Genomic DNA, 23711 nt, shown 5'->3' on the forward strand with positions numbered 1-23711 from the left:
CACGTGACAGGCACTCAGGAGTCTACAAGTTGCACAAAGAGCATCTTTCCCTCAGTTCATCAGAGAGTCTAACATTGAGTGACCCTCATTTGAATCCAAGAGTCATTGTCTCTTGACCTTGCTTTAACTTCCTGATCAGAATGTAAGCTCTTTGGGGGCAGGTATAGCAACATTCTTTGTACAGTGCTATGTATACGGTCAGCACTAGATGAGAAACTATTATTGCTTACGTTTGGCATAAACCAACTCACATTGGTGACTCATCACGGATAATTTGGGCATTAATAAAATCAACCAAACTTTTCCAAGTGATGTTTACCCAAATGGATTCCTCATAATAAACTGAGAAGACACTACTTTACAATACGTGTCAGAAGTGGATCCCCAACCACCAGCCGGGCATCTGTTTTGGGTAGTTTTGATTGCACTTTCCCGTGTCACCCAAATAAAAAGGTTGTGGACTCCGTCAATAAAAAATACCTGACGAAGCAACTTTATTTTAACTGTGTATTAAACATTAAGTCCTTCACACTTCTAGTACTGAAGAGGATGGATCTTGTTCTACAACAATTTTATTAACATTAAAGCCCTGATCAGCATTGTAACAGCTTCTCCCAAAATAAATGGTTGCTTAACGCATGTAAATTTAAAAAAACCAGGGAGATGCCTAATAAGTAATGTGATTAATGAAGGGAACGGTGTTAAAATAACTCGGTGGGCTGTGAGTGGGAGGACCGTTTCTGGTGACCGTTTAATTTCCTCTTTCCTCCTAGTGTACCCGTGCCCGCTGTTCAGCGTCAGGTTCCGGAAGCCTCTGTTCGGAGAGACCGGACACACGATTATTAACGTATTAGCTGTGAGTGGCCAAAACTTTGCTCAGAACTGTGACAAACTAAAGCCAATGCAGAAAAGTACTGTCTGAAAAGGAGCACGTTGTAGGTTATTTAACACAACTCCTATTCGAGATGCATTGAGTTTCCCCCGAACTCTACTTCGTCACATATTCAAAAGATATGAAAGAAGTCAAATCCGTGACACCGTGACACTGTGAGCCTTCTCTGGTCAGAAGGGAACACTGAGGAGAGCACTTTCTGTACCTCCAGTAGCACGTTGTTTTCTAGTCCTATATTCCCAGTGTTAATTACATTATAAGTATGTTGAGTATTTACCATTCTTGTTGGTACCATGTGAGCGTACAAACTGGTATTGATCTTCAGATCGGGAACTTCCTGATTCCAGCTGCTGTTCATGTGAGGTGCTGGGAGTGTCCTCGCTGAGCTGGGCTGCACCATTTGTTTCTCTTTGGCATTAAAGGATCCGGCCTGTGAAGCATCCTTACCTTAAACAGCATCTTCACTTAACTGGCTCCTAAGAAAGGCTCAATCCCCTTATTACAGGGGTTCTCAACTCCAGTCCTCAAGATCCCCCCAACAGGTCTGGTTTTAAGGATATCGCTGCTTCTGCAGAGGTGCCTCAATCAGTCCCTGCTTCAGCACAGGTGGCTTTGACTGAATCTCTGATTGATCCACCTGTGCTGAAGCAGGGATATCCTGAAAACCTGACTGGTTGGGGGCTCTTGAGGACAGGAGTTGAGAACCCCTGGTTAATGTAACTTTCACTTATTTGTATCCTGGGACAAAAGAATGGCTTGTTCTTCTACGTCACAGCTGAATTACAGCATAAAGCATATCGGCTACTCCTGTTTATATGTCTGACACATGATAGCACCATAATTATTTTACAAATAAAGTACAGAACAAAAATAACTCTAGTTCTGAGGACTGCCAAACAATGCTACTCCCAAAAGATATTATATTATGATCTTATACATAAGATTGTAAAAATCCTGCGAACCTTTTGATCACCGTGGAAATGTTAAAAGTTTAAAAATATGTATTTTGTTTAACCCCCCACCCCTAAAAACAGCTCCATTTAACCTAATAAACATGCCACTGCCCTGAGGTCACTTTGCCCAAGGAGGGGAGTGACCTATAAGCTGCCCCTGTCAGCCCATTGTCCGTGCCTGACCCCTACTCTTTCTCTTCCCTTGTTTTCCGGTTCGCAAGGACTTCAGAAATTACCAGTACACGCTGCCCGTGGTCCTGGGTTTGGTGGTGGATATGGAAGTCAAGAAAACCAGCATCAAAATCCCAAGCAACAGATACAACGAGGTACAATGTGAAACAGACACTATTTCTGCTTCCTGTGCCTGGTGGGTAACGTCTGATGTGATCATCATGTTCTATGCTGGAGTTCAGCCACGGCTAAGTTGTACTTGTTTTTTAACACAGTGTTTGTGTAGATGTGATCGGATGCGGCTCCTTTTAATAAACCTGAATTTCCGATCAATACAATAAACCGGGGATCATCCGCTCCAGTACTCAAGACCCCCCCCCCCCCCCTAACAGGTCAGGTTTTCAGGATATCTCTGCTTCAGCACAGTCTTCGACTTAGGTGGGTCTTGAGGACAGGAGCGGCAAGCCCCTGCAAAAAAACACTCACCGGTGCAATGTGTGATGTGCTATTTTTTGTCTCCTTTCTGTAAATCTTGGGCATGTTCTGTACGAATCGTCCTTTTCTGCTTATTTTTCTGACGCCAAATATTTGTATTTTTTTTTTTTTTTAAATGCTTCCAAAACAAAGCACTTTTTTTTTTTAAACGGTCAATATTTGTGTGTTTAATATTTTATTGAGCTTTATAAGGAAGGAAAATGAGCATAACAAATAAACATTGAACAAAATTATACTTGGAACACAAATGTAGAAAACATGTATCAGTTAGGACATGAAGAAACCGGTCGCAAGAGGAATAACGATGCTATATCTTTTGTAATTGGACAGACTGTTGTTTATTTCAGCTGTTGTGATTAATTAGTACCCATAGCTTCTCCTACACTGAGACCGTTTTCTCTATTCGATCGCCTCCTGATCGCCAGATGATGAAAGCCATGAATAAGTCTAATGACCACGTGCTGGCTGGGGGCTCCTGCTTCAACCAGAAAGCCGACTCTCACCTGGTATGTGTGCAGAACGAGGACGGGAATTACCAGACGCAGGCCATCAGCATCCACAAGCAGCCACGGAAAGGTGAGGGAGGCGCGGCAACGTAACTCCTCAGTGCCTGGGTACCGCTCTTATTCTGCACGGCTTTCCTGGCCCCTCTCAAAGTGAACGTGCGGAGAGCGCAGATGCACTCTGCGGTTATTATAGAAACACGTTCCCTTTTTGTTTATTGCGGTTGTATAATTTCACCCTACGTATATTAACCTTTTCACTGCCAAAGTGGCCTGCAACCTCCGGCAGTAAAAGGGTTATTTGAGAAGCCCCATGCTTCTGACCTGCATTCAATGTCATTCCAGTGACCGGCGCCAGTTTCTTTGTCTTCAGTGGAGCACTAAAGACTTCTTCAGGATTTCTGGCCAAGTCCAGTATTGTGGAAGGTAAAGAGGCTTTGGTAATAGGTTGGTGCCGGTGATGCGTTGTCAGGTACTCATGGTCTTCCTATAGGCGTATGTCCACCTATACCCTACACTTCAGTTACATGCACAGGTATACATTACCCTGCTTATTTGTATTTATTTTTCACTATTTACTGGGTTTCACTTATATCATGGACTGCATAGTGGTGGGGGTGTGTGGTGTGTCCGTCTTCTGACGTCACCAGGGGTTCACCCCGCTTGAGTTTCGTGCCCTTTTTGGTGGCACTGGATGTAGGTTAAATGTATTTTGGTTCATTTTGTAACTGGGTTGGTGCTCTTGATAAAGGTTCTATTGGGAGTCGAAACGTTGAGAATAAATGATCACCTATTTGAACACAGGAGTGTGTGCGTGTGCGTGTGTGTACGTGTGTGTCTCCAACGTTTATGGTCACCACTGGCACGTTATGTTGGGATATTTTGCAGTATGAGCGGATGCAATAACGTGTGTGTGTGTGTGTGTGTGTGTGTGTGTGTGTGTGTGTGTGTGTGTGTGTGTGTGTGTGTGTATGTGTGTGTTCTGACGACTGTATGGGGTGCACTGCAAATCGGCATACTCTACAGTGAGGCTGTATTATACAGAAGGATCCAGAGGCATGTCCTTATTTTGAGTCTGTCTGTCTGTTTGTTTTTTCCCCCCTACTGCTCTGTGACAAGTATGTAACGTGTCTCCTACTCCCGTGTCCCAGATGGGGTGATGGTTCAGATCACGGCCGAGAGCATGGACGCGCTGAGACAGGCCCTGAGAGAGATGAAGGATTTCACCATCACCTGTGGGAAGGCTGACGCAGAGGAGAATCAGGAACATGTGCATGTGCAGTGGGTGGAGGATGACAAGAACTTCAACAAGGGGTGAGGGAGCTGCGGGGGTCACTCACTGAGTAATAGGGGCAGCTAGGACCTAATGTACTATCGATTTAACAGAAACCACTATGAGTGCTCTCACTCATGATTACAAGCAACAATGCGTTCATTGCCACTAGATTTTTTTTAAATAGTCTTGAGCGCCGTGCACGCACTGAGTGGCCAGTGACACTGCGAGTGTGCACTCACTGAGTGGCCAGTGACACTGCGAGTGTGCACTCACCGAGTGGCAGGGGACACTGTGAGTGTGCACTCAGTGAGTGGTATTGCCCCTCCCCCTGTAATAAGCTTATTAAACAATTTGCAAAAAAAAAAACATTTCTCCACCTCCTCAAAATAAACATGCAACTCTATTTCGGTAATAAGCATCTCTGTGAACTTCCAACGCCTTTAGGCAGTGAAGGGGATAATTCCTCCTAACCCGTCACTTTATCTTATGTAGTTACTTCCAGCTGTAACCGCCTCACTACTTTCCTTCACCTTTTGGCGCAGGGTTTCCAGCCCGATTGATGGCAAATCCATGGAGTCTGTGACCAGCGTCAAGATTTTCCATGGCTCAGAGTACAAAGCGAATGGCAAAATCATACGCTGGATGGAGGTATGAAAAGTCACTGACTTGTAATGGGGGCCGGAGCCCCCCGTGCCTGTATATTTGTGCAAACGCACGCTTATAAACAGGAGCGATTTACATAGGGGCTCCTTTATTTATTGTTATCTCATGAGTACAGGAGAGGACCTGCCCAAAGTCACCGGAAAGAAAGTGCAATTAAATCATTCAATCCAGGGTTCTCAACTCCAGTCCTCAAGCCAGAGCCACTGATTGAGCCACCTGTGCTGAAGCAGGAATACCCTGAAAACGTGACCTCGTGGGGGGTATTGAGGACTGGGGTTGAGACCCTCTGATTTAATCACATCATTTTGTCCTATTGCTTTAAACTTGAAATGGTTCTGCTGCAACATCGCTGTGCTGCTTCTCTAAAAATCCCTGTTTCAGTTCGGGTTTGGCTGGTCCCTTGTGTTCAGCTGCGTCAGGCATTTGCTCAATACAGAACGCCGACGGCGAGTTTGGAATGTAATTTCCGTGCATCAGTTTTGGACATCTGTGATACTTTCGCCATCTTTATTCTTCTCCGCGTTTCTGTACATGTTTGCGGGACTTGCCAGTTAAATGCTGATCTAGGTTACCAGCCTCAGACCGAAACGCAGGGATATAAGCCTGGTATTTTGGCCGATAGGATGTGTGGGATCTCTATACTGTGTGTTTGCTTCCTCCTTGTTACAGGACATGGCAACATTATCTGTCGGTTACCTAATTTGCCCTTATTTCAGCCTCTCTCTTATGCCCTTCTCAGGTATTCTTCCTGGACAGTGAAGAGCAGCAAAGTGGCCTGAGTGACCCCGCTGACCACAGCCGGCTGACTGAAAATGTGGCCAAGGCTTTCTGTCTGGCGCTGTGTCCGCACCTTAAGCTGTTGAAGGAGGATGGGATGACGAGGCTAGGCCTGCGGGTCACTCTGGACTCTGACCAGGTGAGAGTTCACGCTTCTAGAGATTTATTTATGTATGTATATCTTCATACAGCGCCATCCACGTACATAGTGCTTTACATACATGTAATACACATGACATAACATTATAACACAATGGAAATAAGCGCTTTATACGTAAAATAATAGGAAAAAGAGTCCCTGCCCCGAGGAACTTACAATCTAAGTGGTAAGTGGGTAAAACTTAGAGACAGCAGGAGGGTGTTCTTGTACAGTAATTGGCTCTGCAAGGGGTCAAGGTCGGTGATGTATAGTATGTCAGCGGAGCTACCCATATGCTTTATTAAGGAGGTGCGTTTTTAAGAAAGGTCCTAAAGGTGGAGAGAGGGATGAAGAGACGATGTGCTCCTGCCTTTTATTTACAAACATAAACGTTCATGTCTTGTTAAACAATAGAGAAAATCTTCCCCCAACGGGACAGGTAGACAGCAGCACAGCAATAGACGAGGAGAGGCTGAGGTGAATTAAAAATAGACTTTAATCAGACATCGTGCTGACAGGTCCTCTGATGCATTTCGGTCCGTGGGACCTTTGTCACTTTGTTACTTCGGGGTTTACGCTGCAGACGGATTGAAGGCATAGAGGATCATCATTTCATCCTCCACACCACACATTCACCAACCGTGAGTCTTTCTATCTCGGCGTTTTGGAGCTCATTCTGAGCCAGCCGCTGGGAGAGACATCAGGTTATATTTTCATGCTGTTTCTATACAGCTGTGTGGCATGATTTCTATATGACTACCTCTCTAAGGCTTACAACACAACCCGCTATTCTCTACTGAGCACCTAAGGGGTTAAGAATCTTCTTGACCTGTGTATACCATTGTTAAACAATAGCGTGTTCCCTGGTCTTACAGCATCATAGCCGCTGCACGTTTAGTAAAATGGTGCATTGTATTATATGAACGTAAAGAAAGAGGAGAACCAGGTAAAGCAACTTGGGATGCCCCTAAAAAGGGGGTCTAGGGTAAAGGAGAGTGGGAAAAAATGGGTGCTACAAGAAAGAAATACTGGTCAAGGAGTAGCAATATGCAAAAGGGAGCCAAGCACAGCAAACGATCGTAAAATTCACAACGTAGCAAAAAAAGGTAATTTAATGACTAAAGAGTCAGAGGTGCATCCAGAAATGACCTTTTTTGCTACGTTTTGAATTTTCCAATCGTTTGGTGCGCTTGGCTCCCTTTTGCATTGTATTATAAGTAATTTCTAACTTTGTTGCAGGTTGTGATATCTTTTTAATGGACCAAAAGGAAGTTCTTCTGAGATGTTTTTCAGATGCATTGTGACGGTAAATCTGAAGTATAGATCTGAGTGCGTCCTAGTCTTGTGATAAAATAACATACATGGGATCTCTCGTGCTGGGGCGTTTAATTATAACGCATTAAATTGTGAATCAACATCTTATTTTCCTTTTTATCCTGCAATGTTTCCTTTACTAAGTTAGGAGTCTAATGGAACAAGCGTGATGGTCAAACGTGCAATGTGTTTGTGCATCAACCTCATGTTCATTGTAACTGTTCTGTGTTGCAGGTGGGATACCAAGCCGGAAGCAACGGGCAGCCCCTGCCCTCCCGATATACCAATGACTTGGACAGTGCCTTGGTACCGGTGATACACGGAGGCACGTGTCAGCTGAGCGAGGGGCCCGTCACCATGGAACTCCTCTTTTATATCCTAGAGAACATCTCATAGGAAAGACGTCCGTGTCTCCTCACAAGCTGCCACAGACCGATCCATTTGCACTTTAAGCGCGGAAGATCCATCTTTCTTTTCTTTTGCTAACACTAGTATTAGGTCAGGGTGCGGGGGAGAGCGGGCACGGGAACCAGAACTTTCTAAACCTTCTATGCATCATCAGCAGAGAGAATCTAGCTGGGATATTTCTGTTCCTAATGCCTTGGGTGAAGCAGCATCGGAAGTATTCAATTCCTTTGGCAATGGAGGAGCCTGGTGGGGTTAATCCAGAAGGGGGGAGACCCTCATTCTAGGAAGCAGAAGAAACCTAAATACAATCAGGAATCACACTCGGACCTCATCTATAGCATCATGTCGGACCTTCCTGCTCGCCTTTTCTTTGTTTATGTTTTACCGTACTGAAGTTTACATCGTCGCGCCCGGAGCCTTTTACCGTTTGGTTTGTAACACACGTAAGATGCATGGCAAGGAAACCTAGTTCTACTGCCGGAGATATTTATATCGCAATCGCTCGTCCGGGAAGCAACGACGCGCATGAATTCCGCCCGCTGACAAAACTGCTGCCTCTGCTTTTCCAGGAGCAGCAGCCGCATACGTTTGGTGAAGTTCAGAGGCGCCCCCGACTTTATTCCCATCCCTCCCGACTTTATTCCCATCCCTCCCGACTTTATTCCCATCCCTCCCATGTGGAGCTGGGGGATAATTGTGAGGTTTTTTTTTTCAGTGGGGGCTTGTGTTGGAACAGTGCATGTTATACAGCAGGGGTGGACAACTCAAGTCTTCAAGGGCCACCAATGGGTCAGGTTATCAGGATATCCCTGCTTCAGCACAGGTGGCTCAGTCAATGAGTGAGCCACCTGTGCTGAAGCAGGGACATCCTGGAAACCTGACCTGTTGATGGCCCTTGAAGACTGGAGCTGGCCACCTCTGTTGTGTGGGAAAGGAGCCGCTGTATTAGGTGTTGCTGTTCTAACTGTCCCTTCTGCAAGTGAATGGGTTAGATTGCTCTGCTTGTTCGTCTGCAATGGAGCATACCGCGCTATACAATTATACTGAGCATCTCTCAGGACAATAAGCAGAGCGCTCTGGTAGTGCAAAGAGTAGCCAAAATTTGCAGAGCATTGCTCAGCCCGAGCTGCTGATTTTCTCAGACGTGGGAATTGGAGACGGTATTATGAGGACACGTCCTATTTGACGCCCTCCAGTAATATTTGTGGCTCTCCACGTGGGCATACTCTGTTCTGTTTTTAGTGACGGTTTCTCCTAAACAAGTAACGCACCTTTTATTTGTTTTCCGGTATAGAGAGATTTTTTTCCCCCGTATTCCATGTTTTTGGTCGTGATGCAGCCAGACTGCGCGAGCTTCATTTCCATCCTATATTTTTCATTAGAGCCAATGTTTTCTTTGACGTGTGAAACAGTTTTATTCTCACGCTGCCGGATACATTTGCTCATGACAAACAAACGCGGTGTGGTTTAAACCTAGAATTGGGACAGGACACAGTTTAACACTATACACAACTGATTTACTTAAATCGGACTAAAATGAGCCTAGTTTTAAAATACCTAATTTTTTTCCCACATTTCCCGGAGTATAATATTTTTTTCTCATCATGGTTTAAATTTTTTTTAAATTTTTGTTGCTGAAATCCAGTTGCCTTTATACGATGAGTTTCAGGAGTGAGATTGCATTATAAGTACTGTATAGATGGCCAGTAAATTCAGTTATAAACTGATACAAAATTGACAAATCATGCAATTGGACATTTTTCCTCCTTATAATTTGCTTTTCATCAAAATGTTCTGTGTCCTCCTCCCCCCCCCCGACATGTAGACTGATCCGATTTCCTCGTGTTCATGGCTGTCATTGTCGATTTGTTATATTTTCTTATTTCCCTTGGGATTTAAACAGTGTTGTAACACTAGTTCTATGTAAATTCACATTGGCTGTCTCTTTTAAAACCTTCCAGAGGTGATGGGTTTCACTGTTCTGCTACAAACCTACTGAGCTGAGCCGGTATCTCTGTCCCGGATTAGGTGCTTGTTCCATAATTGACATTATAGAAGTTTATTATAGGGTTAGTGGTGCACACCTTGTGTGTGATAAGTCACTTGTAGAGGAGGGTGAAGTGACTTCTAGCCATTGAAGCATTTGGACAGCCTCTTAAAACAGAATAGGGTAGAGCTGCTGCCCCCATTAACTAAGCTAAGTGTAAGAATGGTGGTTTCCCAATTAACATTGAAGTGGCTCGCCATATGGAACTGTCTGGGAACGAATGTGTTTGATAAATGGAACATTTACAAGAGCTGTCTGGACAAAGGAGGGAGATGATTGGCTCAGACTGTTGCCACAATTCTACTGAGCCAATCAGTACCCATGTCAGAGGTATGAGCATAGCCGTTTGGAGCTTTCTGATTGGTAATGTAAAATAATGCTGGAACCAGGAGTTGCATGTTTAGTTGCTGCCTGTGATTGCTGCATTGTTTCAGCCATGCGCACTGGGACTTATTCAGTAAACTGCCAATCTGGGGCTATCGCACAGAAAAGCCCTATTCTGTATCTGCCGCTCTCACAGTGTACAGAATAAGAGGTCCTCATGTCTAAGGAAAACCTTGAACCAATACTGATCACAATTTATTTAGAACTGGGGATTCCGTTCCATTCTCAGCCATGTATACAGTGCAATCCCTGTGTCATTAGCTAATTACATCAGTGTTCCAGCTTCTTAATCATCCTGAAAAATATTCATAAAAAAGGCTGCCTGATATATAATTATAAAGCACTTTAAAAAAAAAAAAAGTTCAAAATACAACCCTCTGTGGGTTAAATTCTACCTAATCACATTTGCTGGCTGAAAATACTTTAAACACTAAGGGAGCGCTTATAGAGGGTCTTCTCTTTTATATTGACGTGTTGGTTGGATGGAGGGGGGGAAATAGTGTAAAACCGGACCAGCAGTTTTTTCTCCCCTTCCCCCCCCCCCCCCCATTCTTCTGAGTTACACTTTTGAGTTCTAGCTATTGACTGTTTGCTGAAAATCAAAGTATTGAGCTATAAACGGACCTCCGATATACGCATTACGTGGCTGAGGACCTTACTGTGACTTCCCAATATTTCAGTATTGAATAAGACAACTGGGAGAAAAATGCATAATATCTATCTTTTAGTTGAGAAGCCAGAAATGTGGCTAGAAAATAAAAACATGGTACAGCTGATCTAGAACTTTGGCCAGAATGGTGTGTTTAACAGGTGCCCACATTATCATGCACGCCCACATTACCCAGACGTACTCACATCAGGCTTTAGAATAACCCAGAGAATATGCAATTAATAACAATGTGTTACCGATAGCTTAAAAGCATGGTCTGTAGACAACATAAAGATTGATGTTAATAGGCAGTGAAACTGGCAGGCCAAGAGTTGCACATTTGATGTTCTGGAACGTTTTGCTAATAGTTGTAGGCGGTGAGTTGGACGTCAGTATGCGCAGCTGTCCGCTCTGAGCGGATTCATACAAATTGTTATTACCGTTTCCATCAGCACTCTGGGCCGAGTCCCATCCAGATACATATCTGGGTATCAGCTCGTCACTTCGACACCTCTGCTGTGGCGTATCCCACAGGCTAGACAGATCCAGCTGGTGTGTAAATACAGATTAGTCATTTGTATAATCACAATTATCCAATACTATTGAATCCTGAAACAGTTGGAGCCTATATAAATATTTCCTACATGCCTTTGTAACTATGTCTGTGTTGGGCAATTAAATATGCCATCTGTGTTCTCACTGTCCTGTGTCATGGATCCTGTTTCTTCTTTTGTGTGTGTCCGTGTCCAGTTCATGGATTCTCATGCTGTATATAAAACGTCCATTTAAGTGCTAAAACGAACTCACATCTTCGTTCATAAATGTATCAATTTGACTCTTGCAGTAGTGTGTACCTACTAACATTTCTCAAAACCCTTTAGCCAGTAGGAGATGACTGTGAGAGCCAGTGGAAAAAGTCTGTTTAAAAATAAATAATCTTTAGTTTTTTTCCAGAGTTCATTTCCATTGACCATGTCTCACTTATGTCGGCCTACAACACTTTCTTGCAGACAAAGATGTGTGCATATTATAATATGAGTTTGTCCCTTTCTTTTCTGCATCTGTTTCTTTTCCTTCGTTCCTATTTACAGCACAGAAGGATATAAAGTGAGCCTCAGTGCTGTATCTTTGCATATCGGGCTATAGCGCCACTTGGTATGAGTTGCTCCTCCTATACAGTGTAGGTAGCTACAGGTTACAGCGTCCTATCTGATGCATACAGCAACCACTGGGAAACAAAGACTGCAGCTGCAAAACGTCACGTGGATGAGTAAGACACTGCACCTGTATGATATATATTAATATAAATGGTTATTACAAACTGGTGGGACATAGAAGTGTTCCTTTTGTCAGTTAATTTATGCAAAGACAACATAATAAAATGCAAAAAAATCAGACACTAACGCACAGCTCTGCAAAGTATGTTTGGCAAATGAAAATGTTAGCATTCCTTTACAAGTGAATTCAGACACGTGGCGACTTATTGCATGGTTATTGGATAATAAAGAAGTTGCCTGTTGCATGTTAACATTTTCTGCATAAAGTCACTTACATGTACTGTAGGTGAAATTGTACGACCTCACGTATGGAAACACCGCTACACATGAGATTTTATAGATGCAATTCTTTGGTTCCGTTTCATTAGAGGGGATAAAATAATTCACTCGTGTAATTGGGGCTCCTCTTACAATGTGAATCCCAGCTTTACGCGCTTCATTTATTCCAACTGATGTAAGCAATTCAACATTAAGGGTGAGGGCAGGGGCAGGCCAAGCAATGCAGGCCAGCACCACAGGAGTTAAATCACCCTACAAAATCCCTAAATTATACAGCACTTGTTCTCATGCAACGCAAAATCCATTTGCCAACAACTTGCTTCAATCATAGAGTAACACTCATTATGTAATATGAATTTGTTTTGACGATAAAATGTATTTCTTTAATAAAAAAAATAAATATTTTATTTTATAATGCAAAAGTAACGTTGTGTTTTCTGCATCCAAAATACCTTCTGAGACCAGACGCACTGACTCGGACGTCATCTCAGTGTTGGCTGACATTTTTCCCTTTTGGAGATGAGGGCGGAAAAAATACCCCACACACATATATATATATAAGGTGCACCATATAAATTTAATACCACGTACCAACATCTAAATCAACTGCCAGATATGTAGTAAATACAGGTGGCTCCCTCTAATTAACAGTCTGAATAATGACACTTTACACAGTACAGACAGCTCTTTATCCCAACTATGGAAAAATAAATAAAATGCATGAACCCATTCCCTGCCAAAGGGGCCTGTCATACTGCTTTACATTGCGGGCCTCTCTGGCAGTGAGGGGGTTATATGCATATGGATTTGCATTTCTTATTCACACACAGCCCGTTTTTAAACTAAAAGGCCCACAGAACAGACAAAGCTTTAGCTTACATTGTACCAGACAGAACGCTGAGTGACCAGTAGCTAACAGACTGAGGGTTAAAGGCACTTAGAGGGAAAAGTCATGAATTTTACTCAATTCCAGTAAAACAATAAAAACATTAACTCTTGACTGCTACAGGGGTCAGCAACCTGATGTGTTGCAAACTCCTGGCAGACGAGGAGTTAATACTTGCAGTGCTGGGTGCTCAGCCCGGGGTGGAAGGAGTATCAAAGTGAAGCTGCTACAGACACGAAATTCTAATACTCATTTTGTGTGTGTCATTTTTGTACTTGTGGTCAGATGGCAAAGGAGCCTCTGGAAGTGAAAGGGGTTAAGTGACCTTGCACCTGATTGAGATTAAAACACAAATGTGTTACATATTTGCAGTGCACATAAAGGGGCAAATTGCATAAGTTCAGCACCCACTGCCGCTTATGCAAGTGTTAACCCTGTTTATGCCAGGAGACCAGCATCGTATTGCTTAGCAGCCCATGACTGGTCCCTCAGCTAGCAGAAAGGTTAAGCAGAGTTTTGCTGCAGGGTATTGTGAATCTGGTATCAGACACGGAGGATTCCAAAACCCAATTGGCGTTTACATTCGACACAAAGACTGAGTCTGTGCCCGCGCCTGGCATTGTGCGCCGCGTGCAGGGCAAAACTTTCGGATTATGTGGTAACGTATCCTGAACAGCGGAGGGGGCGGGTCAGAATCCGTGTTTCAGTGCTGCAGGCGTCCTGCAATGTTACAAACAGTTTATTAAACGCAGCTCTCATCTCCCGGCGGTTTGCGTTGTTCTGATGGCCCAATCCCCAGGATCAGGCGCATGTTCTGCGCCACGGTCTTTGGTGCGTAACTCCTTCACTGCCGAGGGACTCGCGACATATTGCCGAGTGATGTGCTGCTGGCGGTGAAGCGGTTAAAAATAAATGAGCCGAGTCTTCACGTACAGGATGGTTCCTGCCCCGGAAATCACTGCGTCTATTAGGAGGGAGAAACACTGGTGAGCATATGTATCTATCTGCGCACGATCTGCTGTGTCATGGTACCGACAGTGGCCAGCACTGCAAAGCAATAGATGCAGGAACAGTGTCCGCCCCACTAGCAGCAAAAGGGTTAAACAAACATTATTTATTTCTTCTGTGACTATTAAAAAAAATAAAACATCACCACTAACTTTATACATCAAACATTATTATAAGTTTCCCTATTGCTTATTTCCCTCCCTTAGGAGGTGCAGTCCCACAGTCAGAAAGTTCAATTTCTTAGGGGCCTCTGACAAACAAACATTCATTCATTCAATCAAGTGTTTTATTTACCACCCTTATCCCACCCTGTCCTTATCAGAAAACCGATGGGGGGGGGGGGGGTCTCCGGAGCTAGCAAGGTTTCAGTGATCACGGAGTTTCACAGCCGATAGGAAGCAGTGACGTTATCTGGTTTGGCTTCTTATTGGCCCATGTGACGCGGGAGCTGTAAACTTTAAATTCCAGCAAGGAGGCAAGTATTTTGGGGAGCAGGGGGTCCCTGGAGCTGAAATTAATGAGGTTTAGCTCCGGAAACCCTGTCTAAAACTCGTGCTAAAAAATGTGAAACGGCTTGAATTGCAACTTTAAAATAACATTTTACAGTAATATAAATCGCTTGCAGTTCTACACATGTGGTTTATCTATTAATGTATTCCATTAACAAGATGCTTTGAGATCAATGGAGAATTAAAAATAATACTTAGAAGTTCAGATTTAGTAAGTGGTGCTAGGCCAAAAGACACCATCTAGTCTATTTAGTAAATAGCCTGTGAAAGGGTATTCGTTCAGCAGGCAGTGTCCTATGGGACAGTGGCAGCCATAATAAATATGGGCCATCATTTTTATTTCATGTAAAAAATAAACACAGAGGAAGAGAAAAGAGATAGATATATCTATATCTATCTCTTTATCCAGGATCAACAACAAAGTTACAAGGCAGGATCTATTCCACATACGAGATGAAACCCGGTGCTATGAACACACATTGCTGGTAATCAGTGTTATTTTACCTTGTGAGGGACCTGTCCCATAACCAGCCACTTCTCGCTCACTGTCTGGAGGTCCTGGCCGCTGAGGGGTTCTCGGAGACGGACTTTCACCTCTAGCTTCCCCCCGGTCGCTTTCCTTCCATCAAACACCTGAAATAAACAAGTTCCCTGTGAGTCCGAGTGTGCAATCTCTGCACCTATATCCGCTACACTAGGGTTGCCAGATGTCCCGTATATACGGGATTTTCCCTTATTTCATTGACTTGTCCCGGAAAGGTCTGTCGGGACACACAATTGTCCTGTATTTTAGTGCCCCGACGTGAAATTACTGTAAGGAAATCAGTCATCAAAACGTAACAAATTTTTTCTTGAGTGCAATAGTTCCCTTTTCCGATAGATGTTGCTTATATAAATGATTAAAATAATAAAGTTAGGACACTGCCTGGCCATCTCATAATACCATGCCACACCCCTAGAGGCGTTTCTCAGCGCGCGTCTCCCCCGAGCCGTCTAGAGCAGAGATGATAAAAACCAGAGAATATAGCGGTCAAGCAGGAGGTACCATTCAGCTCGAAGCGTTTGCAAATCATTCATCCCTCTTTATGAAGTCGCACTTTCATACTGGATTTTGGCGTCCGCCATTATAAAAAAATGAAATACGGCAACCGTGCGCTACACGAGCAACAAACGGACGCGTCTATCAGCTACACGAGCAGCACACGGAAGCATCTTCATATGGGCGGCAAGTTTAGACTTGTGCCATTGTCCCTTTATAATTAGAAGGGCTGGAGATGACGTCACCTCACTCAACACAGTACAGGCCACTGCGGCAGTAAAGGTGTTAATAGAGAGGATAGTTGTATTACTCAGTTTCCCGGAAGTGAGCGCAGAACCCCCGGGATTGGTGAGAAACTGGAGCACTGCTGAAAGCTGCCGGTTGAGTGCAAAATAAAATCAGAGCATTGTAATTATCTGGGTTGCTTCCAGGAAAGAGAATCTTATGCATTGAGAGAGTTTACAGGAACAACTGCAGATACGTGCAGAGAAAAGCGAGACGTTTGTGTAAAGAGAATGCACCCATTGTGCAAGTATATTAAAGAAGCAGAATGAATGTGTTCATGCCCAAGGCAAAGACAGAACATCTTCACCTTTATCATTCCACATGAGGGGCAAGTTACAGACTTATTTGGTCGCACAGTAAACTTGTATTCCCTACAAATCCTGAGCTCCAAACACAGTCAGGATAAGGAGCTCTGTCAAGGATCAGGAATTGTGAAAACAATACAAAAGCAGAGTTCTAAGAATGCCGCACAGCCCGGTAGATGGCGAATTCCCTGAACCCCCCCGCCTGCTTTGCACAGAGAATGTGTTTGTGGGCGAGTCTGGGCTGAGCTCTGGGCACCGCTGACCGGCACTCAGTCTGGAAACCCCGGGGTTTGCCCAGGATTTATTTTACCTCCACAATCTCCCGGATTTCACACTGCGTCTCCAGCTTGTCCAGTTTTACATTCGCGCTCCCCACCTGCTTATCGCTTCTCAGCAAAAACACGCTGCGTGAGGACAGAAGAAAAATTAGCTGTCATGCAAGGAAGAAACAGGAAAAATACATAAATACCACAGCGCCTGGGACTTACACGTAAAATATACTTCATATATTCCTAGAAACGTTTATTCTGGTGTTTGCTAGATTTTTCTGCACTATATATCTGACACAAAGCAAATACATTGAGGTTCACTGCATGTATAAACAATCCCTGCAAACTACCGAAACTACTACACTCACTGCAGGCAATTCTTCAACCTTCCCAGCTTCTCTATTTAGCTGGAGGTTTACAGTGTGAAACAACAAGAGCAGGAATCCTATCGTGGAACGGTCAGCTCTGAACATTCCAATGACAACCAGCTAAGAATCCCATTGTGGAACGGTCAGCTCTGCACATTCCAATGACAACCAGCTAAGAATCCCATCTGGAACGGTCAGCTCTGAACATTCCAATGACAACTAGCTAAGAAAAAACAAAAACTAAAAACACAAACAAAGCAAAGAAAAGCTTTTGGATAACACAGAATCTTGTCTCACATTGTTTCAAAAACCCTTTGTGTGACTGATGTGTATGTAATGTATATCTTTATTTATATAGCGTCTTTTATGTACATTGTGCTTCACAGCAGTAATACACGTGACATAATATAACACAAAATGGAAATAAGCGCTTCAGACATAAAAGTAACATTAGGAAAAGCAGTCCCTGCCCAGAAGAGCTTACAATCTAAGTGGGAGGTAGGAGAACTTACAGAGACAGTAGGCGGGTGTTCTGGTAAGTGCGTCTGCAAGGGGCCACGGTCGATGCATGAGGTGTAAAGTATCAGTCACAGATCTACCCAAATGCTTCCTTAAAGACGTGTGATTTCAATGGGGCTTAAATGTGGGGAGAGAGGGTGCTAGTCGGATATTGAGGGGGAAGGGCATTCCAGAGGTGTGGAGCAGCGAGTAAGGTTTTAGGCGGGAGAGAGCTTTAGATACAAAAGGGGTAGAGGGAAGACATCCTTGAGCAGAACGCAAGAGTCTGGATGGTGTGTGACGGACGTGTGTGTGTGTGTGTGCGCATGTGTGCGACTGGTGTGTGTGCGCGCGTCTCACGCTAAATTAGATAAACCCAAAGACACACTTTCCTGCTGCTGATCACACACACTGACCGCAGGAAATCGCCATTTGTACGCAGGTGAAACGCTCCTCACCCCTTGTGGAAAATTTCAAATTTGATTCCTTTGGCCTGGACGACCCGTTTGAAACCTCGGTGATTCCGGTTTATGTTCAACTTAAAGTGCTGCTCATATTCTGCCAGCCACAGAGAGGAGAGGAAAGAGGCATTATATTAATAATACAGATCAGAAGTATATAAGAGAATAGTAATAATGGTAATGATAATAATCATAAAAAGATACATTATTTGCAGTGACTAAAATAGGATGCAGATAATGGATGAACCCCTCTGGCAGCGAGAAAGGCCAGCAGCGCATTGCGGGGTATGTGGTTATATTGCTACGTGTTGGAGGAGTGAATATGCTCTTAGCTCGCTCCTCCCTACTGATTGGTGAATACATTTACCTGGGGAGTTTGTGTTCTTAATCACCGAAGTTTTATTTTTCTGTGCTTGCTCCTGAAAAACAAACAGAGATCGGATCAGTACCAGCGGAGCTGAAAAGACCCCACCTCCAATGTCAGCCTCATGCATTTATACTCGGAAACACAGCGGATTTGGAAGTCCCCAGTGAGGTCTCCACTGCAGCGGCTGTTACCCTGTAACGTCCCACCGTTGCTCACAGTTCCACTGCGGGAGCCAGAACTATTTCAACTGGGCCGACATCAGACACTAGAGCAGGGGCGGCCAACTCCAGTCCTCCAGGGCCCCCACCACGCCAGGTATTCGGGATATCCCTGCTTCAGCACGAGCAGGGGCATCACCAATACCTGACCTGTTGATGGCGCTTGAGGAATGGAGTTGGTCGCCTCTGTGCTAGAGGCGAGAAACTCTGTATTTCATCGTTGTGAAGCAGAGCTTGAGAAGCAGTGAGAATACCGCAAGAAATAAAGACATTAAGAGATTATCAATGCTACTAATTAGATCAGCAATGTAAGGAGTTTATTTTCTCTGGGAGCCTAAACCTCTCCCAGCGAGGGGAGTGCGAGGGTAGTGTAAAAAGAGGATTGATATACAAGTATCTTTTGCACGTGGTTTAGTAAAATGATGAGTACACAAGACGCTCAGAGAGAAATTCACTTAAATGAACATCACTAATAATATAACATATAACTTTTAATAGTGCTTACTTAAAACATATATTACCGATTGTGAGTGTAACAGTAATTATCAAATAATAGTGAAACTGTATACAGTACCAAAAATTCCTTCTCAATAGACACTGACAAACACAATCATTTGTCAGCGATGGGAAGTAAATTTACCAAAGAGCATTGGTCAGTGCTAACTTTGGTTACAATAAGGTGCAACTGGTTAATCAATTATACCTATACTATATCTCCACTTTAACCCCAAAAGGAGGGGAGATACCACAGGAGCTATACACTGCCTTATAATATATAGAGTGTGAGCGAAGTACGGGTGGATAGAAGATGCCCCACCAATTATTAACACAGACACACACCCCTATTGAATAAATCCAACGAGGATGGATTTAAAAATAATAATTATTTTATTAACCCCTTTGCTGCCCCACGTGACTGCAATGTCCCCGCTTTGCAATGTGTTGCAGGCTCGCCGTGCGGTGGTTAGTGACATCACACCCGCCGGCAGCGTGCGGAGTTACAGAGAATCAGGAATCCAGCACAACAAGTAACACAAACCAAAGAGGAAATGACAGCGCCCCAATATATAAACGTTACTCACCGTGCTGGGGTAGGGGAACTCGAACTTAACAAACGCGTCCAAATCGTTGGGTGCGACCCCTGTGAGAGGAACAGAGTCACACACGGGAACCTTAATACCCAGAGATACCGTCACTGAACAAAGCAAGGAGCAGCATCTTCTGGTATGTACTGGCCTTTGCAGTGGGACTGAGGGGGCCTAGTTTCCACCTGAGGGTCACCATGGACATCTCACTATTTTCCTATGCCACTGGAAATAAGAATGAGTGCAAGCTCTTCAGCCCACACTGACAAATGCTAATATTCTATGACATTAGGAGACTAAATTAGCCTGAATAATATTTTACATAAAGGCTGAGAGACCGTGTGGGGCACAGGGGAGTCACAGGGGAGTCACAGGGGAGGCACAGGGGACACACTCACCCGATGGGGCTGGCAGGTTAACTCCGCGTACGATGATCAGAAGCATCTCTGTGCTGCTCAGCTCTGAGAAGATCCTGGTAGAACAAAGGCATGTATGGTCAGACCCCTCCCACCACGCTCCCAATGGTCAGACCCCTCCCCCCACGCAGCCAACACCCAAACTCCACCCCCCACGCACCCAACATACAGACTTTGCCCCCCCTCTGACGCACCCAACAGCGTCCCCCCCACGCAGCCAAAGGTCAGACCCCTCGCCCCCAGACACCCATACCCCTCCCATGCACCCAACACCCATACCCCTCCCACGCACTAAACACCAGGAATCCCCCCCCCCCCAATCAACACCCTCCCCCAATGCTCCCCCCCACACACACACAGCCAGCCACCCCCCACGTCCCCTGTTGCCGGCTGCTCCATTAGCAGAGAAGTTCTGTTCACAGGGCTCTTATTGTACAGAGTTTGCTACCTGACTATTTTCAGTGTCTTATCTTCGAAGTGATAAGGGGGGGGGTCCAGTCCCTGCGCCTGCGACAGATGCAGGATTTCACAGTTCTTCTTGCAGTCTTGGGCCATCTTTTCAAACCTGCCAGGGGGGAACAAAGACTTTAGTGAGGTCCCTTCCCATGGGGCGCGCGTCCTGTCCTGCTCTACACGACAGGTCCCTTCCCATGGGGCGCGGGCGCCTGTCCTGCTCTACACGACAGGTCCCTTCCCATGGGGCGCGGGCGTCCTGTCCTGCTCTACACGACAGGTCCCTTCCCATGGGGGGCGCGCGTCCTGTCCTGCTCTACACGACAGGTCCCTTCCCATGGGGCGCGGGCGTCCTGTCCTGCTCTACACGACAGGTCCCTTCCCATGGGGCGCGCGTCCTGTCCTGCTCTACACGACAGGTCCCTTCCCATGGGGCGCGCGTCCTGTCCTGCTCTACACGACAGGTCCCTTCCCATGGGGCGCGGGCGCCTGTCCTGCTCTACACGACAGGTCCCTTCCCATGGGGCGCGGGCGTCCTGTCCTGCTCTACACGACAGGTCCCTTCCCATGGGGCGCGCGTCCTGTCCTGCTCTACACGACAGGTCCCTTCCCATGGGGCGCGCGTCCTGTCCTGCTCTACACGACAGGTCCCTTCCCATGGGGCGCGAGCGTCCTGTCCTGCTCTACACGACAGGTCCCTTCCCATGGGGCGCGAGCGTCCTGTCCTGCTCTACACGACAGGTCCCTTCCCATGGGGCGCGGGCGTCCTGTCCTGCTCTACACGACAGGTCCCTTCCCATGGGGCGCGCGTCCTGTCCTGCTCTACACGACAGGTCCCTTCCCATGGGGCGCGCGTCCTGTCCTGCTCTACACGACAGGTCCCTTCCCATGGGGCGCGAGCGTCCTGTCCTGCTCTACACGACAGGTCCCTTCCCATGGGGCGCGAGCGTCCTGTCCTGCTCTACACGACAGGTCCCTTCCCATGGGGCGCGCGTCCTGTCCTGCTCTACACGACAGGTCCCTTCCCATGGGGCGCGCGTCCTGTCCTGCTCTACACGACAGGTCCCTTCCCATGGGGCGCGCGTCCTGTCCTGCTCTACACGACAGGTCCCTTCCCATGGGGCGCGGGCGTCCTGTCCTGCTCTACACGACAGGTCCCTTCCCATGGGGGGCGCGCGTCCTGTCCTGCTCTACACGACAGGTCCCTTCCCATGGGGCGCGGGCGTCCTGTCCTGCTCTACACGACAGGTCCCTTCCCATGGGGCGCGAGCGTCCTGTCCTGCTCTACACGACAGGTCCCTTCCCATGGGGCGCGCGTCCTGTCCTGCTCTACACGACAGGTCCCTTCCCATGGGGCGCGCGTCCTGTCCTGCTCTACACGACAGGTCCCTTCCCATGGGGCGCGGGCGCCTGTCCTGCTCTACACGACAGGTCCCTTCCCATGGGGCGCGGGCGTCCTGTCCTGCTCTACACGACAGGTCCCTTCCCATGGGGCGCGCGTCCTGTCCTGCTCTACACGACAGGTCCCTTCCCATGGGGCGCGCGTCCTGTCCTGCTCTACACGACAGGTCCCTTCCCATGGGGCGCGGGCGCCTGTCCTGCTCTACACGACAGGTCCCTTCCCATGGGGCGCGGGCGTCCTGTCCTGCTCTACACGACAGGTCCCTTCCCATGGGGCGCGCGTCCTGTCCTGCTCTACACGACAGGTCCCTTCCCATGGGGCGCGCGTCCTGTCCTGCTCTACACGACAGGTCCCTTCCCATGGGGCGCGAGCGTCCTGTCCTGCTCTACACGACAGGTCCCTTCCCATGGGGCGCGAGCGTCCTGTCCTGCTCTACACGACAGGTCCCTTCCCATGGGGCGCGGGCGTCCTGTCCTGCTCTACACGACAGGTCCCTTCCCATGGGGCGCGGGCGTCCTGTCCTGCTCTACACGACAGGTCCCTTCCCATGGGGCGCGCGTCCTGTCCTGCTCTACACGACAGGTCCCTTCCCATGGGGCGCGGGCGCCTGTCCTGCTCTACACGACAGGTCCCTTCCCATGGGGCGCGGGCGTCCTGTCCTGCTCTACACGACAGGTCCCTTCCCATGGGGCGCGCGTCCTGTCCTGCTCTACACGACAGGTCCCTTCCCATGGGGCGCGGGCGCCTGTCCTGCTCTACACGACAGGTCCCTTCCCATGGGGCGCGGGCGTCCTGTCCTGCTCTACACGACAGGTCCCTTCCCATGGGGCGCGGGCGTCCTGTCCTGCTCTACACGACAGGTCCCTTCCCATGGGGCGCGGGCGTCCTGTCCTGCTCTACACGACAGGTCCCTTCCCATGGGGCGCGGGCGTCCTGTCCTGCTCTACACGACAGGTCCCTTCCCATGGGGCGCGGGCGTCCTGTCCTGCTCTACACGACAGGTCCCTTCCCATGGGGCGCGGGCGTCCTGTCCTGCTCTACACGACAGGTCCCTTCCCATGGGGCGCGGGCGTCCTGTCCTGCTCTACACGACAGGTCCCTTCCCATGGGGCGCGGGCGTCCTGTCCTGCTCTACACGACAGGTCCCTTCCCATGGGGCGCGGGCGTCCTGTCCAGCTCTACACGACAGGTCCCTTCCCATGGGGCGCGGGCGTCCTGTCCTGCTTTACATCGCAGGTAACAACACCTTTTAATTAAATATATTAAGAACAGTAACGTGCAGCGATACAGATACTAATCTGACGTCTCCTAAACAGATCCCGCCGACGGCGCCCGAGCTCCGCGCACGGTTCACTCACCGGGTTGTCTCTGCAACGTTTCCCATCTGTGTAAACTGCTTGGAATAGCGCAGGCATTTCTAGGAGGGAAATACAAATCACAGCAGGAGGAGGAATTGAGCGAGGTCTCAGCACTGGGACGGCCAAATAATACCGTGCGTTTTAACAAGCGCCTAAAATGTAGAACCTTTCATAGGATCTGTAACACGGGATACAGGGAGCAGCGGCTCAGGGAGGAAAGACACTGACTGTAAACAATGGCACTGAGGTGTGAATCAGGGGAGCCTGGTTCAATTCCCGGTGTCGGCTCCTTGTGACCGTGGGCAAGTCACTTTATCTCCCTGTGCCTCAGGCACCAAAATCAGAATGTAAGCTCATCTGGGCAGGAACTGTGTCTGTAACCATCCTATATGCTGCGTACCGCGCACTACACTGTAATTCTGAAGCGCTTTGAGTCCCATTGGGAGGTATATGAAATAAATATATTATTATACTTATCTGCCTGCATTGTTTTATATTTTTGTCGGTAGAACAAAATGGCTGCAATTTCAGCTATAGGAAATAACCGTTCTGCTGAG

At 46.9% G+C, this 23711-nt stretch overlaps 2 protein-coding genes across 3 annotated transcripts in view; one reads left to right on the plus strand and one right to left on the minus strand.

Annotated features, from left to right (window-relative positions):
- ZFYVE9 (zinc finger FYVE-type containing 9) overlaps positions 1-8378 on the plus strand; it is a 39442-nt gene extending 31064 nt beyond the window's left edge. For both annotated transcript variants that reach the window (XM_075616336.1, XM_075616337.1), the window contains exons 11-18: positions 774-856; positions 2067-2171; positions 2937-3087; positions 3360-3440; positions 4166-4328; positions 4833-4938; positions 5693-5869; positions 7418-8378. In XM_075616336.1, coding sequence (XP_075472451.1) covers positions 774-856; positions 2067-2171; positions 2937-3087; positions 3360-3440; positions 4166-4328; positions 4833-4938; positions 5693-5869; positions 7418-7579 — 1028 coding nt within the window. In that variant the 3' untranslated portion in view covers positions 7580-8378. The remainder of the gene's footprint in view (positions 1-773; positions 857-2066; positions 2172-2936; positions 3088-3359; positions 3441-4165; positions 4329-4832; positions 4939-5692; positions 5870-7417) is intronic.
- Positions 8379-12785: 4407 nt separating this feature from the next.
- CC2D1B (coiled-coil and C2 domain containing 1B) overlaps positions 12786-23711 on the minus strand; it is a 43982-nt gene continuing 33056 nt past the window's right edge. The window contains exons 17-25 of the mRNA XM_075616338.1: positions 23155-23213; positions 20390-20506; positions 19924-19997; positions 19523-19581; positions 18223-18274; positions 17853-17952; positions 16570-16663; positions 15135-15263; positions 12786-14077 (exon numbers count right to left, since the gene is read on the minus strand). Coding sequence (XP_075472453.1) covers positions 14069-14077; positions 15135-15263; positions 16570-16663; positions 17853-17952; positions 18223-18274; positions 19523-19581; positions 19924-19997; positions 20390-20506; positions 23155-23213 — 693 coding nt within the window. The 3' untranslated portion in view covers positions 12786-14068. The remainder of the gene's footprint in view (positions 14078-15134; positions 15264-16569; positions 16664-17852; positions 17953-18222; positions 18275-19522; positions 19582-19923; positions 19998-20389; positions 20507-23154; positions 23214-23711) is intronic.

The sequence above is a fragment of the Ascaphus truei genome, chromosome 10 (assembly GCF_040206685.1).
Source record: "Ascaphus truei isolate aAscTru1 chromosome 10, aAscTru1.hap1, whole genome shotgun sequence".
NCBI lineage: Eukaryota > Metazoa > Chordata > Amphibia > Anura > Ascaphidae > Ascaphus > Ascaphus truei.